This window comes from Cherax quadricarinatus, chromosome 13 (assembly GCF_038502225.1).
Source record: "Cherax quadricarinatus isolate ZL_2023a chromosome 13, ASM3850222v1, whole genome shotgun sequence".
Lineage (NCBI taxonomy): Eukaryota > Metazoa > Arthropoda > Malacostraca > Decapoda > Parastacidae > Cherax > Cherax quadricarinatus.
In genome coordinates, this window is record NC_091304.1 from 45,125,256 (window position 1) to 45,139,851 (window position 14,596).

The window sequence follows — 14,596 nt, forward strand, 5'->3', positions numbered from 1 at the left end:
TCCATGGCAAACTACACCACCGCCAAGAACCTCAACGGAATGGGATGGACCCTGGTACCCTTTCCCCTACCCAGGAACTAGCATGCCTGTGGGAAAAATCCCAAAGGCCCAAAAAGGAAGGGCAAAAGGGAGGGGTGGGGAGGAGGAGGAGGAAAGGAAAAAGGGGAGGATGGGATAGGGAAGGGTGGATTGGGGGGTAATTAGGTTCGGTTTGAGGAATGAGACCGACAGGTCTAATTCCTCAGACCAAGAGCCTCTTCACCACGCCAAGGAGCCCCCCTTGAAGAGGTCCCATTCTAGAGCTGGTTGAAGCACAGTCTGCTCTCTAGTGGCTTCTATTCTGCCTTGCTTACCGTGGGGTGCACTAATACCTATTGCTGTACATAGTGTATATAGTGTACATACTTCTGTTCTAAATTGGTGAAGGATAATATAAGTCAAAAGTTTTCTGCTGTGTTTATTTTGCTCCCTTTACACCCAGGATAACAGGCCATTTGGACTCCTGGGTTGTAATAGGAGGGATGGGGAGGAGGAGGAGGAAAGGGAAAAAGGGGGGATGGGGGGGTAATTAGGTTAGGTCTGAGGAAGGAGACCAAAAGGTCTAATTCCTCAGACCAAGAGCTTTTTCACTGTGCCAAGGAGCCCCCCTTGAGGAGGACAACATTTCTAAGGTAAGAATGGTATAATGCTTCTTACTCCAGCTGATATAATCTATCTTCTAATAGATCTGCATAGGCTGGAGAACTTTGAAAGAGGGGTCAAACAGGTTTAAAGATAGTTCTCGTGATACCAGGATGTGTATATTTTGGTATATTAAGTGACAAACTATTCATTCATCTACTGCCAAGACTCCAGCAGAAGTAATGCTTATCAGAGGGTTTAAATTATAACTAAGTGCTAAATCCATATGGGGCAGAAAGTATAAAGTAACACTTAAATTGGCTAACTTTAATCACAGAACGAAATATCTATAACTAAGTTGATAGATTTATCATATAAGGAATTAACTTTTGTTCCAATACCATAATTTATGAGGGAAGGAATACTGAGTATCAATAGTTAAAACATTTACTTTAAAACTAAAACACAGAACTGAATCACGACCTCAATTCTATTTTACAATTTTTTTTTTTGTTTTTTTGCAATATCGTTGGGGGAACCTGAATGTAGTCATCCACCATACCAAATGTATCCCAGTAAAGGATGAAAATAAAATTTCATACATAGCTACAGCAAAAAGGTATAAATATCATAAAGCAAACAATTTATTTTTTTTTATTAACACATCGGCAATTTCCCACCAAGGCAGGGTGGCCCAAAAAAAAAAAAACTCTCATCATTCACTCCATCACTGTCTTGCCAGAGGCAAGCTTACACTACAGTTTAAAACTGCAACATTAACACCCTTCCTACGAAGTACAGTGCTGGCACTCTGAAGGAGGGGTGTTAATGTTGCAGTTTTAAATGGCAGTGTAAGCGCGCCTCTGGCAAGACAGTGATGGAGTGAATGATGATGAGAGTTTTTCTTTTTCGGGCCACCCTGCCTTGGTGGAAAACAGCCGATGTGTTAATAAAAAAAAAAATAAATAGTTTACATTATGACATTTACATCTTTTTGCTGTAGTTATGTATGAAATGTTATTTTTATCCTTTACAGGGATACATTCAGCATAGTGAATGACTACATTCAGTTTTCCCCAAAAGATATTGCAAAAAATAAAAAAGGTACAGCTGGAACTACCTGGTATGCATTTTATATATGACATTTATTTTAAAAATACAAAAAAAAAAAAAACACAATACACAAAAACAGATCTTTCATAATGTACATCCTTTAAAAAAGCATAAAAATCATAACTGTCAGTCTGTAAATTTTTCTTTGTTGTACAGTGTAATGGTTGCAGATACACACTGATAAACCCTATATTAAAAGCTTAAACAAAAAACATCAGAAAGTTGGAGTTTAATAATTCCTAAAAGAGATTGCAAAATAATTTTTAGTATACAATTTTCAATACATAATTTAGCTAAATTAAAAGGAAAAGTAGTATTAATAAAATCTGATTTAACAAACTCACACACATACACACAATAGGGTACAATATATAAAATACAATGTATTCATAGAGGTATTGCCATAACATAAAACACATTTACCTTTTTGAAGGTAACATAAGAGGTTAATCATTCGTATAATAATTCTTAGTTCATAAAAAAAAAAATGTCCAGATGCTTTCAGTAATCGTCTAGGTCAGCTTCACAACTACTATCCCACTCTTCTTTAACAATTTCTTCATTGGCAGGAGCTTCCACCTTAATGCCATTACCACTGCATAAAACATCAGCCCCATTTTTGACACCTACCTTAAAGCCATTAATACTGAATATTTCTTCATCATCACGTGTAACTTCCACTTTAATACCATTAATATTGCATACCTCAGTATTATGTTTGACTTTTATATTCGCTCTACATGGAACAACAGATTCTGCTGTACTCGCAAGAAGAGAGATATGGTGGCCTGTCATGTCTTCTCCTACACTTTCCTGACTACTTGGCAACAAACCTCTAATTTTATGAAGACATGTGCAATAGGAACTGGCCATCATTCTAGGCTTTACATGAGAATGGGTCAACCTGGAGATATACACATAGTCTTCTCCAGGTTTGGAAACATCAATGGATTCATCTTCATTGTCACTCTTCACATGATCCTGAAGGTCAAGACTGAGAGGCACTTTCTTTCCACATACTGAACACTTCAATGAATTTTTTCCAGTACGAGTAACCATGTGAAACTTTGCATTAGACTCCTGATTATCTGCTGGATCCTGAGTTCTCTCTCCTGATATTTTTATGATCTTGTTCCCCATTTTCTTTTCTTTCTTCTGCTTTAATTCATTAAAAAATAACTTGTGTGTCCTTTTACGAGAAACATTTTCAAGATGTCTCTGCAATTCTTTTTCACCATGAAATATGCTTTTACATACAAGACAAGAAAGTAATCGTTCACCTCCAAAACATAGTAAATGTATGTAAAGGTTATCTATAGTTTCAAATGCCTTGTGGCACTTGAAGCACTGAAAACAAGAGCTGAGATTGTTTAAGAAAGAAAAAGTCTCAACACAAGATGTCCCACACATTGTACATACATCTTTCTCAACATTCTGAAATGTTTGTAAATTTTCACCATTTCTCCATTTTGAAGATAGGTAAAGAAACTGTTGCATCTTTGGAAATTTCCCATAGCGAGATACCTTATGTTGCATCACTTCTTTTACATTGGATTCTTTCTTGCATACATGGCACAGGATGACTTCATCACCATTATATGAAAGTAAGTGGATATTAACATAATTTTCATGAATGAATGTCTTTTGACATGATGGGCAGTGAAATAATCTGATATCATGAATCACCATATGAGAATTCAGATCATCATCTCTTTGAAATTTCCTACCACACACTTCACAAGATAACTGTTTCTTAGACCAACAAACGTGGCGCTTAAAAGGTCGTTTAGTTTTAAAAACTCTTCCACAGTGTTCACATCGAAATACCTCTTTAGGATTATGGACGGCACAATAGTCGTGATCACTACGATGGCTCAGAAGATCTTTCTTACAGGAAAATCTAGCAGGACAGAGCAAACACCGATATGGTAACTCACCATCATGAGTAAGCATATGCCTCTTATAGAATATTTGGTAATTAGTACCGGCAAATATTTTATCACAGTAAAAACACATAATTGGATAATTACTCAAGGTTTCTTCATTCTCAATGGGCACTATCGACTCATTTACTTCATGAGTACGGTAATGGCTTAAAAAACCCCTTCTAAACTTGAATATTTCACCACATATAAAGCACTTTTCATTATTAGGATGCAAGTGCATGTGAGATTTTAGTGCATTCTTGTTATGAAATTTCTTCTTACAAACAGAGCACTTTAACATTTTCTTAGAACTGTGAGTTGTAATATGTTTCTGAAAATCTAATTTTCTACTCAATACAATTCCACAGGATGAGCATTCAAAAGATAATTTTTCTATTTTCTTATTGTTATGAGCTAAAAGATGTGTTTTTAACTTTACTTTTCTCTTAAATGCATCCCCACAGACTGGACATTCATAACACTTTTCTCTCTCTTCATTGTCTATTATTTCTTCTTTCTTGTTTGCATCAGGCTTAGAATCTCTACTGTTTTCAATCCTAGCAAAAGTTGATGATGGTTCATTGGTATCAACTAAAGGAACATTTATTTCCTCTTTATTTTCTGCTAGCATTATCACATCTGATTCATTTTGTTTCTCCTCATTATAATCAACGACTGGATGATGTAAGTCCTCACTCACATTGATACACAAGTCTTTATCATCCATTGTAGCAGGAGATACTCAAGCTGTCCTCATTATACTTCTTTTCTTAGGTTATTGAACATATCTGAAAAAAAAAAGCTAGTTTAATTCTTTCTGCAAAATAAATAAATAAATGTATGTAAATGTATGCATGTTTGTGCGAGCACCTGTATGTGGTTGCAGGGGTCGAATCATAACTCCTGGCCGCACCTCATAACTAGTGACTACTAGGTCCACTCCGTGCTCCAAGAGCCTCATCTCTTCTTTAAGCTATGTTATGTATGGATCCTGCCTCCACTACGTCACTCAATTGTTTCACTTCCTGACAACTCTACAGCTCAAGAAATACTTCCTCCACTGTGTTTTCAACTTCCAGTTGAGTCCTCTTGTTCATGTATTACAATTCTGAAACCTTCTGGCCCTGTTCACCTTTTCAATTCCTCTCAGTATTTTAAGACAATATGTTCCTCAAACGGTGTTCCCTAAATTGACAGGCCCAAAGCTCTACTGCTTCAGCTAGGGAACCTCTTATAGGGAAGAATCAGATACAATACTTCTGTACATGTTCCTCTCAGAGGCACCAACTATGACCCAAATGAACTCCTATCCCTCTGACAGCAACATGCACAGAAATACCATTTCCAATTTTTCCCTAATAAGAAGTACTGCAGTTGAAGCAGTAGTGTTGGGCCTGTCAATTCAGGAATCATGGTTCGAGCCTCCCATTGATCCTTCTGTTTATTCACTCACTCATTTATTCACTCTCACACACACACTCATAGGAAGCATTTCTTCAGTCAGAGTGGTCAGGGAGTGGAACAATCTGGCGAGCAATGTAGTGGAGGCAGGAACCATACATAGCTTCAAGACGAGGTATGATAAAGCTCATGGAGCAGAGAGAGAGAGAGAGAGAGAGAGAGAGAGAGAGAGAGAGAGAGAGGACCTAGTAGCGTTCAGTGAAGAGGTGGGGCCAGGAGCTGAGTCTTGACCCCTGCAACTACAATTAGGTGAGTACACACACTCTCTCTCACTCACACACACACACACACACACACACACACACACACACACACACACACACACACACACACACACAAAGTGCAAAGGTTTGCAACAAGACTAGTCCTGGAGCTAAGAGGGTATGTCCTATGAGGAGAGATTAAGGGAAATCGACTTGATAATACGGGAGGACAGGAGAGATGGGGGGGATATGACAACGACATACACAGTACTGAGAGGAATCGACAAGGTGGATAGAGACAGGATGTTCCAGAGATGGGACAGAGCAATAAGGGGTCATAGTTGGAAGCTGAAGACTCAGATGAATCACAGGGATGTTAGGAAGTATTTCTTCAGTCAGAGAGTTGTCAGGAAGTAGAATAGTCTGAGAAGTGATGTAGTGGAGGCAGGATCCATACATAGCTTTAAGAAGAGATATGATACAGCTCATAGAGTAGGAAGTGACCTAGTAGTGACCAGTGAAGATATGGGGCCAGGAGCTGTGAATCAACCCCTGCAAGCACAACTAGGTGAGTACACACACACACACACACACACACACTAACCACTGATTATGATGGTAGGTACATTCTTGAAAATGGCATTTAAGACAAAAAATCATCTAAGACAAACTGAAGAACATGTATGAAAAATAAGGTTCTATTCCTTGCACCCCCCAAAAATGACAAATAACTTTTCTTAGGTCTGGAGTTTACCTGGAGAGAATTCCGGGGGTCTGTGACCAGGCCTCCTGGTGGATCAGAGCCTGATCAACCAGGTTGTTACTGCTGGCTGCACGCAATCCAACGTACGAGCCACAGCCCGGCTGGTCAAGTACAGACTTTAGGTGCTTGTCTAGTGCCTGCTTGAAGACAGCCAGGGGCCTATCGGTAATCCCCCTTATGTATGCTGGGAGGCAGTTGAACAGTCTCAGGCCCCTGACACTTATTGTATTGTCTCTTAACGTTCTAGTGACACCCCTGCTTTTCACTGAGGGGATGTTGCATCGTCTGCAGACTCTTTTGCTTTCGTTGTGAGGGATTTTCGTCTGCATGTTCGGACTAGTCCCTCTAGGATTTTCCAGGTGTATTTAATCATGTATCTCTCCCGTCTGCATTCCAGGGAGTACAAGTTCAGGAACTTCAAGCGCTCCCAGTAATTGAGGTGTTTTATCTCAATTATGCGCGCCGTGAAGGTTCTCTGTATATTTTCTAGGTCAGCAATTTCGCCTGCCTTGAAAGGTGCTGTTAGTGTGCAGCAATATTCCAGCCTAGATAGAACAAGCGACCTGAAGATTGTCATCATGGGCTTGGCATCCCTAGTTCTGAAGGTTCTCATTATCCATCATGTCATTTTTCTAGCAGATGCAATTGATACAATGTTATGGTCCTTGAAGGCGAGATCCTCCGACATGATCACTCACAGGTCTTTGACGTTGGTTTTTCGCTCTATTTTGTGGAAGGAATTTGTTTTGTACTCTGATGAAGTTTTAATTTCCTCATGTTTACCATATCTGAGTAATTGAAATTTCTCATCGTTGAACTTCATATTGTTTTCTGCAGCCCACTGAAAGATTTGGTTGATGTCTGCCTGGAGCCTTGCAGTATCTGCAATGGAAGACACGGTGCTGTGGCTGACATCCTTGTCTATGTCAGATATGAGGATGAGAAACAAGATGGGAGCGAGTACTGTGCCTTGTGGAACAGAGCTTTTTACCATAGCTGCCTCAGACTTTACTCTGTTGACTACTACTCTTTGTGTTCTGTTTGTGAGGAAATTATAGATCCATCTACCAACTCTTCCTGTTATTCCTTTAGCGCGCATTTTGTGTGCTATTACGCCATGGTCACACTTGTTGAAGGCTTTTGCAAAGTCTGTATATAATACATCTGCATTCCTTTTGTCTTCTAGTGTATCTAGGACCTTGTCGTAGTGATCCAGTAGCTGAGACAGAAAGGAGCGACCTGCTCTAAACCCATTTGCCCTGGGTTGTGTAATTGATGGGCATCTAGATGGGTGGCGATCTTGCTTCTTAGGACCCTTTCAAAGATTTTTATGATATGGGATGTTAGTGCTATCGGTCTGTAGTTCTCCCAAGTGTAAGCATATAAAAATGATAATGTAGTTGGTTGTTGAGATGTATTATGCTAAACCCCTTCACTGTTGAGAGCCCTGTTCACAAACTTGCTCTCAGTGTCAAAAAAAAAAAAAAAAAAAAAAAATTATGATCAGTAGTTAGTGAAATACAGAGGCATGAAATTGACAAAATAACCTGCTACGGCAACATCGGTGACTGCCGCTCACTCGGTAATATTTTTACCTTTATTCTATTTTCTTTTCTAATATTTTATTTTTTCAAGTAATTTTTGTGGCTGGTGAGACCAATATAATGCATAATGTATATAGTAGGCAGTAGGTTGGTAGACAGCAACCATCTGGGGAGGTACTACCGTCCTACCAAGCGAGTGTAAAAAGGAAGCCTGTATTTGTTTTACATGATGGTAGAATTGCTGGTGTCTTTTTTCCTATTTTATAAACATGCAAGTTTTCAGGTGCGTCTTGCTATTTCTACTTAGTACGGCTTACGCACCAGGGTTATTGAAGTGCTAGTACACGTAAATTCTAGCGCCTTCAAATCAAGCGGGAAAAGGCTGGTAGGCCTAGATGTGAGAGAATGGGTATGCGTGGTCGGTCAGAACCTCTTGTATTTATAGGAACCTGTCCAGTGACTCTATATGAGTGTATATATATATGATAGAAAAATAGTAATAAACAACATTTTTTATTGTTGGTTTGTGTAAACATGTTTTGTAAACAATATAATGACAGCAAAGTTTGTGCTGTTATTGTGTAGTATACAATGAGTGAATATATACCAAATAGTCTTTATATTGGTCTCAGAGGCCATAAAAATTACTTGAAAAAATAAAATATTAAAAAATAAAAGAAAAAAGAAAAACAAAATAAACTATTACCGGGTGACCGGCAGTCGGCGATGTTGCCGTATGCTGTTCAATTTCTGTCAACTTCACGCCTATATATGGCAAAAAAAAATTTTTTTAGCTTCTAAAATTTAGAAAAAAAAAAAACATCTTTTCATAAGAAAAAAATAATTTGTTTTTTGAATTTTTACCGACCCTGAGAACAGGTTTGGGAGAGGGTCTGCTGACCCTGAAAGAGTTAAGATATAGTGACAATGATTCATGAAATCATAATGACACAATTGCAAACAAACCATACCACGGGTGGGGATAGAACCCGCGATCACAGTCTCTCAAAACGCGACGGTCTGGAGTTTTGAGACTCTGATCGTGGGTTCTATCCCCGCCCATGGTATGGTTTATATACTGACAATATTTGTACAATTATTACAATAATCCAGTAGTCTGCATAACAGTAAATCTTCTGTTTTTTGTGTGAATAAAAATTCAAAACGGAAAGCAAGTGTAATATAAGAAGGGGCTGAAGACATGACTAAGGAACAGAGGAAATGTATTTTTAGTGCCACGAATGTTTACACTGTTTATTCGGGATTCTATTTTAAAGTACAGCCTATCCTCACTTAACGACTGAGTTCTGCTCGTAAGAGTAGGTCGGTAAGCAAATTTGTCTTTAAACAAGGAGCATGTTGTGCTGGTGTGGGTTTGTGTCAACCATCTTTAGATATTTTTTTTTAATGTCACCTTTGCACCATTTAAAATATTTTTGGAACATTTTTAAATGTTTATACAGCAGTGTAGTGTATACTGTAATAAACAGAATAGAGGAAATCAGCACTAATATACATTACTTAGGTTTGCATATTGGTTGGAGAGCTGGTTGTAACTCCACGCGGTCAATAAATGAGTATGTCGCTAAATGAGGAGAGGCTGTAATGTGTTAAATACGCTAAAAAATTCTCTCAAGCATAAACCTGTTCTTATTCTCATTACTTTTAGCCACCAAGTCCCATGGCCTGGTGGCTAAAGCTCTCGCTTCACACGAGGGTCCAGGTTCAATTCCCATCGAGGGTTGAAACACCGGGTGTGTTTCCTTACAATGATTGTCTATGTTCCCCATCAGTAAAATGGGTAACTGCATGTTAGTCAACTGGTGTGTGTTGTATCCTGGGAAAAACTGATCTAATTTGCCTGAAATGCTCTGTATAACTAGAAGCTTTCTATATACTAGTAGTATATCATTGATGTCTGCTAGGCCTGTATACCGTGTACATGTACTTGTAGAATAAAGATATTATTACATGTATTATTATTATTATTATTATAAATTTACTGTCTATATACCCTTAATGTCCAATAATGCAGTTTTTTCCTAGAGGGACTAGTACCGAACTTGCACACGAAAATCACTCACAACGAAAGCAAAAGACTTGGCAGACGATGCAACATCCCCCCAATGAAAAGCAGGAGTGTCACTAGCACGTTAAGAGACCATACAATAAGTGTCAGGGGCCCGAGACTGTTCAACTGCCTCCCAGCATACATAAGGGGGATTACCAATAGACCCCTGGCAGTCTTCAAGCTGGCACTGGACAAGCACCTAAAGTCGGTACCTGACCAGCCGGGCTGTGGCTTGTACGTTGGTTTGCGTGCAGCCAGCAGTAACAGCCTGGTTGATCAGGCTCTGATCCACCAGGAGGCCTGGTCACAGACCGGGCCGAGGGGGCATTGACCCCCGAAACTCTCTCCAGGTAAACTCCAGGTATGTCAGGCATCTCCCACAAAGGCAGAGTGACCCAAACCAGAAACACTTTCACCATCATTCACACATAATATACATGTACAAGCAATTAATCAGTTATTGCCATTGTAGTCTTAAGTCAGGCTTAAACTTACCTAAAATTGTCTGCATAACTATGGGCTTTCTGCATGCACCACTGAATGTCACCCATCTCTGTACAAACATGGTATCAGGCTGAAATAAAAATTATTATTATTATGATTATTGTTATTATATGTACCTAAATCCAGCCCTGAGCAACTCCATTAACCCTTTCAGGGTCGACAGGCCCTCTCAGAGACTTGTTCTCAGGGTCGGCCAAATTTCAAAAAAAACAAAAATTATATTTTCTTATGAAAAGATAGAGAATCTTTTCCTGATCATAATGACACAAAAAGTATGAAATTTGATGGAATACTTACGGAATTATGCTCTCGCGAAGTTAGCAGTCTCGACGATGGTTACGCATTGGCGATTTTGCCCACTTTGAGCCCTATTTTCGGCCAATTCCAGTGTACTTGTCGACACAAATCATAACCATTTCGCTAGAACTCTTATTTTTTCTATCGAATGAGTATAAGAAACCACCCATTTACCGATTTCAACTATCCAATACAGTGGTCAGAATTTAGCAATTTTGCCAATTTCACACAAATTTCAAAAGATGCCAATTTCTGAATAGGGTCCAGAATAAACAAGAAAGACATTCCTGACACTAAAATAATATTTCCTCTGTTCATTAGTCACGTCTAAATGCCCCTCTTACATTCTTTTGCTTTCCACTTTGAATTTTTATTCTCACAAAAAAAAAATAGAAGATTGACTCTTATGCAGACTACTGCATTAGTGTAGAAATGATATAAATAATATCAGCGCACTTGTGAAAGAATATTAGACTCACCAGTTGACGTGTATTGGATGCATAGCATGATTTGTTTACTTTTGAACTTTGGTAAAACTTCTGCTACTTTGAGCTCAATTTCAAGGTACTTTTCTTTGTAAAACCAGTCAAAATCATCTGAATTTCTGTAATATGTCTTTCATTCTATAAAATGAGACCAGGAAAACTAGAATACAACAGTAAATACCATACGAAAATACAGTGCAAAGTCGCTGTTTTAATCCAAAAACACAAAGTTTTTTTTTTCTCATTACGCACTGTGTGCTACAGGATTTTTTTTATACCGCACACACTGACCACATAGACCCATTCTTTCATATGTAGGCCTACCAGCTTTCTCTCACTAGATTTGAGGGTGCTAGAATTTAGGCGTACTAGTACGTCAAAAACCCTGGTGCGTAAGCCGTACTAGTATGGCCAAAACCCTGAAAGGGTTAAACATATCTTGAAAAGATTACATTTTGTGCCTTTTTATCCACCATTTTTCAATATCATAATTTTATATCCAAGATATAACTAATTAAAAAGAGTAAAATAAATACACAAGACAAGGACTCATGGAATTTTTGGTACTGTCTACAAAAAATAAAGTGCCAATATGTAAAACAAGAGCAGGACACAAGTGCCCCCCCCCAAAAAAAAATTGTACACTTAGTATTTCTACAGACTTGCATAACCAAATAAAATCCCTAAGATATAACCTGAATGCAAAACACTACTTAAATAATTCATACAGAGACAATCAAATACATATGCCACAATGTGCATATAGGATGAACTATATTTCTTCTCTAGCTACAGAACAGACTTGGATGCTTTTAAAAACCTACTCTGCTCAGTATTAGGGGAGTCACCGTAGACAATTATTGACTAGAGAATTATCAGCTCTCGCCTCACACACTGAGTGTCCATGGTTCAATCCCTGGCATAGGTGGAAACATTGGGCAGGTTTCCTTACGCCTGCTGTCCCTGTTCATCTACCAGTAAGTAGGTACCTGGGTGCTCGTCGACTGGGGGGCCAGGTTGAAGGATCCCAATGGAAATAAAACACAGTCCTCAATGATGCACTGATTTTCTTGGATTATCTTGGGTGGCTAACCCTCCAGGTTAAAAATCCAAACATATCTTATCTTATAGGACTCAATAACAGCCCAACTAAATTTATAAAAAAAACTTCAAACTTAATGCACTAATAATTAAACAGTCTATCCATCTTTTTCCCCACTGTCTGAGATGAGCTCAAGTCAATCAGAACCATCTTCAAGGGAAATAATAACAAAAGTTTCAGTAATTCTAATTATTAGTTTACTAAATGTCATCTCAAACTCTAGGTGGACACTATTTAACAGAAGTACCATAATTATAAAAATATTCCTAATTCATTTCACCTTTCAAGAGTTCCAAGGGGCATTTAATAGTGTGAATCATAAAATATGTTATATAAAAGTACAAGCTATTAAACTGTGAGACTGACTACTAACTCCTGTGCCAGACAACACACCCCACTGCTATTTAAGAGCTTGAACCTGCTTAACATACAAAATACTCCCTCATATTATTGTGCCTACTACATACACAGAACATTATTCTCCACAAGACACAAACACTCTTTGATATCCCTCATGTCCATCTCTCCCTATGCAAAAATGCTAAGCATATAAAGGGCCCAAAGATTTGGGATTCATTGCCTGAACATACAAAAGGGCCCCTGCCTGCACACCAATTCAAGGCTCTGCTTAGAAATTACCTCATCTCCCAAAATTAACCACACAAACACTATATACAGTGGACCCTCGTTTTTCGTAATTAATCTGTTAGAGAGAGTGTGACTAATGGTGAAATTGACAATTTGTGAAACCATTATCCCCTAAGAAATAACGTAAATCCAATTAATCTGTTCCAGACACCCAAAAGTATTAAAACAAAATAATTTTTTTACATGAAATATAGATGTACATCCACAGAAAACAATGAGACATGAAGAATATAACAATAACAACATGACACTTACCTTTATTGAAGATTCTTCTTTGTGTATGGAAGACAGAAGGAGGGGAGAGGATGGAGAAATTACTGTTTGGAAGGGGAATCCCCTTCCATAAAGACTTCAGGTACCAAGTCCTTTCTGGGGTTACTTCCCTTCTTTGTTTTTAATTTTACTAGGACCAGCTTGAGAGTCACTGCATACCTGTGGCACTAAATATCTGGCCAGAGAGCTCTGTTTCTGGCATCCCTTTAAAATTTCCCTAAAATGTGACAAGACACTGTCATTGTACGTATTGCCAACACGGCTTGCAACAGCTTCGTTAGGGTGATGTCCCTCCACAATTCTTTCCATCCTACTCCACACTGCACAAATCTCCATTACTACCACCCTCTACCACCATCACAATCACTACCACCCTCTACCACCATCACAATCACTACCACCCTCTACCACCATCACAACCTCTACCACCCTCTACAACCATCACAACCACTGCTACCTTCTACTACCATCACAACCACTACCACCCTCTACCACCATCACCACCACCCTCTACCACTATCAGTACCACCACCACTTTCATATTTTTCTTTACGAAAGGGCTGGCACTAGCTTTCTTTGGGCCCATGGTGGCTTATTTAGCAGCTGCAAGCACTAAAACGAATGGAATATTATGAAATGTATCGCATGAACATGTGGGATCATACTTGGCGATAAACAATAGCACACTGACTTTGAATGGTGTGTGGGGCCGCTCGTACGCGTTTGGGATGAAAGACTATTTGCGAGTCAAACGATGATTCGCGAGTCAATATTTTGACGAAAAAACGCTATGATTTGTGAAAATTACGAATTCCAAAGTGTATGAAAAACGGGGGTCCATTGTATTATCGCCATCATTAACTCAAAAGTTTCCAAATATTATAAGACTAATTCAAAACTAAAATGGTCTCAATCTCATTATGTATAATGTGCCAAAATATAACATTGTAACTTGTTAATCAATTACATGTTAATTCAATTACTACTAAACCACTACTACTTCTGCTGAAATATAAAAAAAACATTGTTCAATTCAAACCAACTATGATAAATATGCCTATAAGTAGTCTGTTAAGCATTAAGTCTGCCCGAAATGCCCCGGCATGTCAATGGCTTTCTTTGTACTTAGCAAATCAAACTTGTAATTACACATTGTAAACTATGCAAAGAAATAAAATTCTTATTCCTTATACAGCTGTAAGATAAACAGATTAATTCAAGCCATACACACCTAAAAAAAAAATACAGTGGACCCCCGGTTCATGTTATTAACTATACAGTGGACCCCTGGTTCGCGAAGTCATCGGTAACCGATAAATCCGGTATCCAAAGTATTATATCGCAAAAAATTTGCCTTGGTTCCAGTTACAAAACCCGGTACGAGATATGATTCATATGAGACGTGTCCACGTGTGGCCTGAACTGCCCCGTGTGTGCCAGTGTTTACAAGCCAGCCAGTGTGCACGCATCTAAGGATGCATTCAGTACATTCCATATTATCCATATTATCACTTTTTTTGGTGCTTGTTTCTGCAAAATAAGTCACCATGGGCCCCAAGAAAGCTTCTGGTGCCAATCCATCGAGA

The 14,596-nt window shown here is 38.6% G+C and overlaps 1 protein-coding gene across 1 annotated transcript; it reads right to left on the reverse strand.

Annotated features, from left to right (window-relative positions):
- Positions 1 to 444: 444 nt before the first annotated feature.
- LOC128688565 (zinc finger protein 83) lies at positions 445 to 10,275 on the reverse strand (the record flags this gene model as incomplete). The annotated part of the gene is given in 2 exon segments (XM_070084684.1): positions 445 to 4,447; positions 10,197 to 10,275. A coding segment is annotated over 1 exon segment (2,151 nt). The 3' UTR covers positions 445 to 2,235.
- Between the last annotated feature and the right edge of the window lie 4,321 nt (positions 10,276 to 14,596).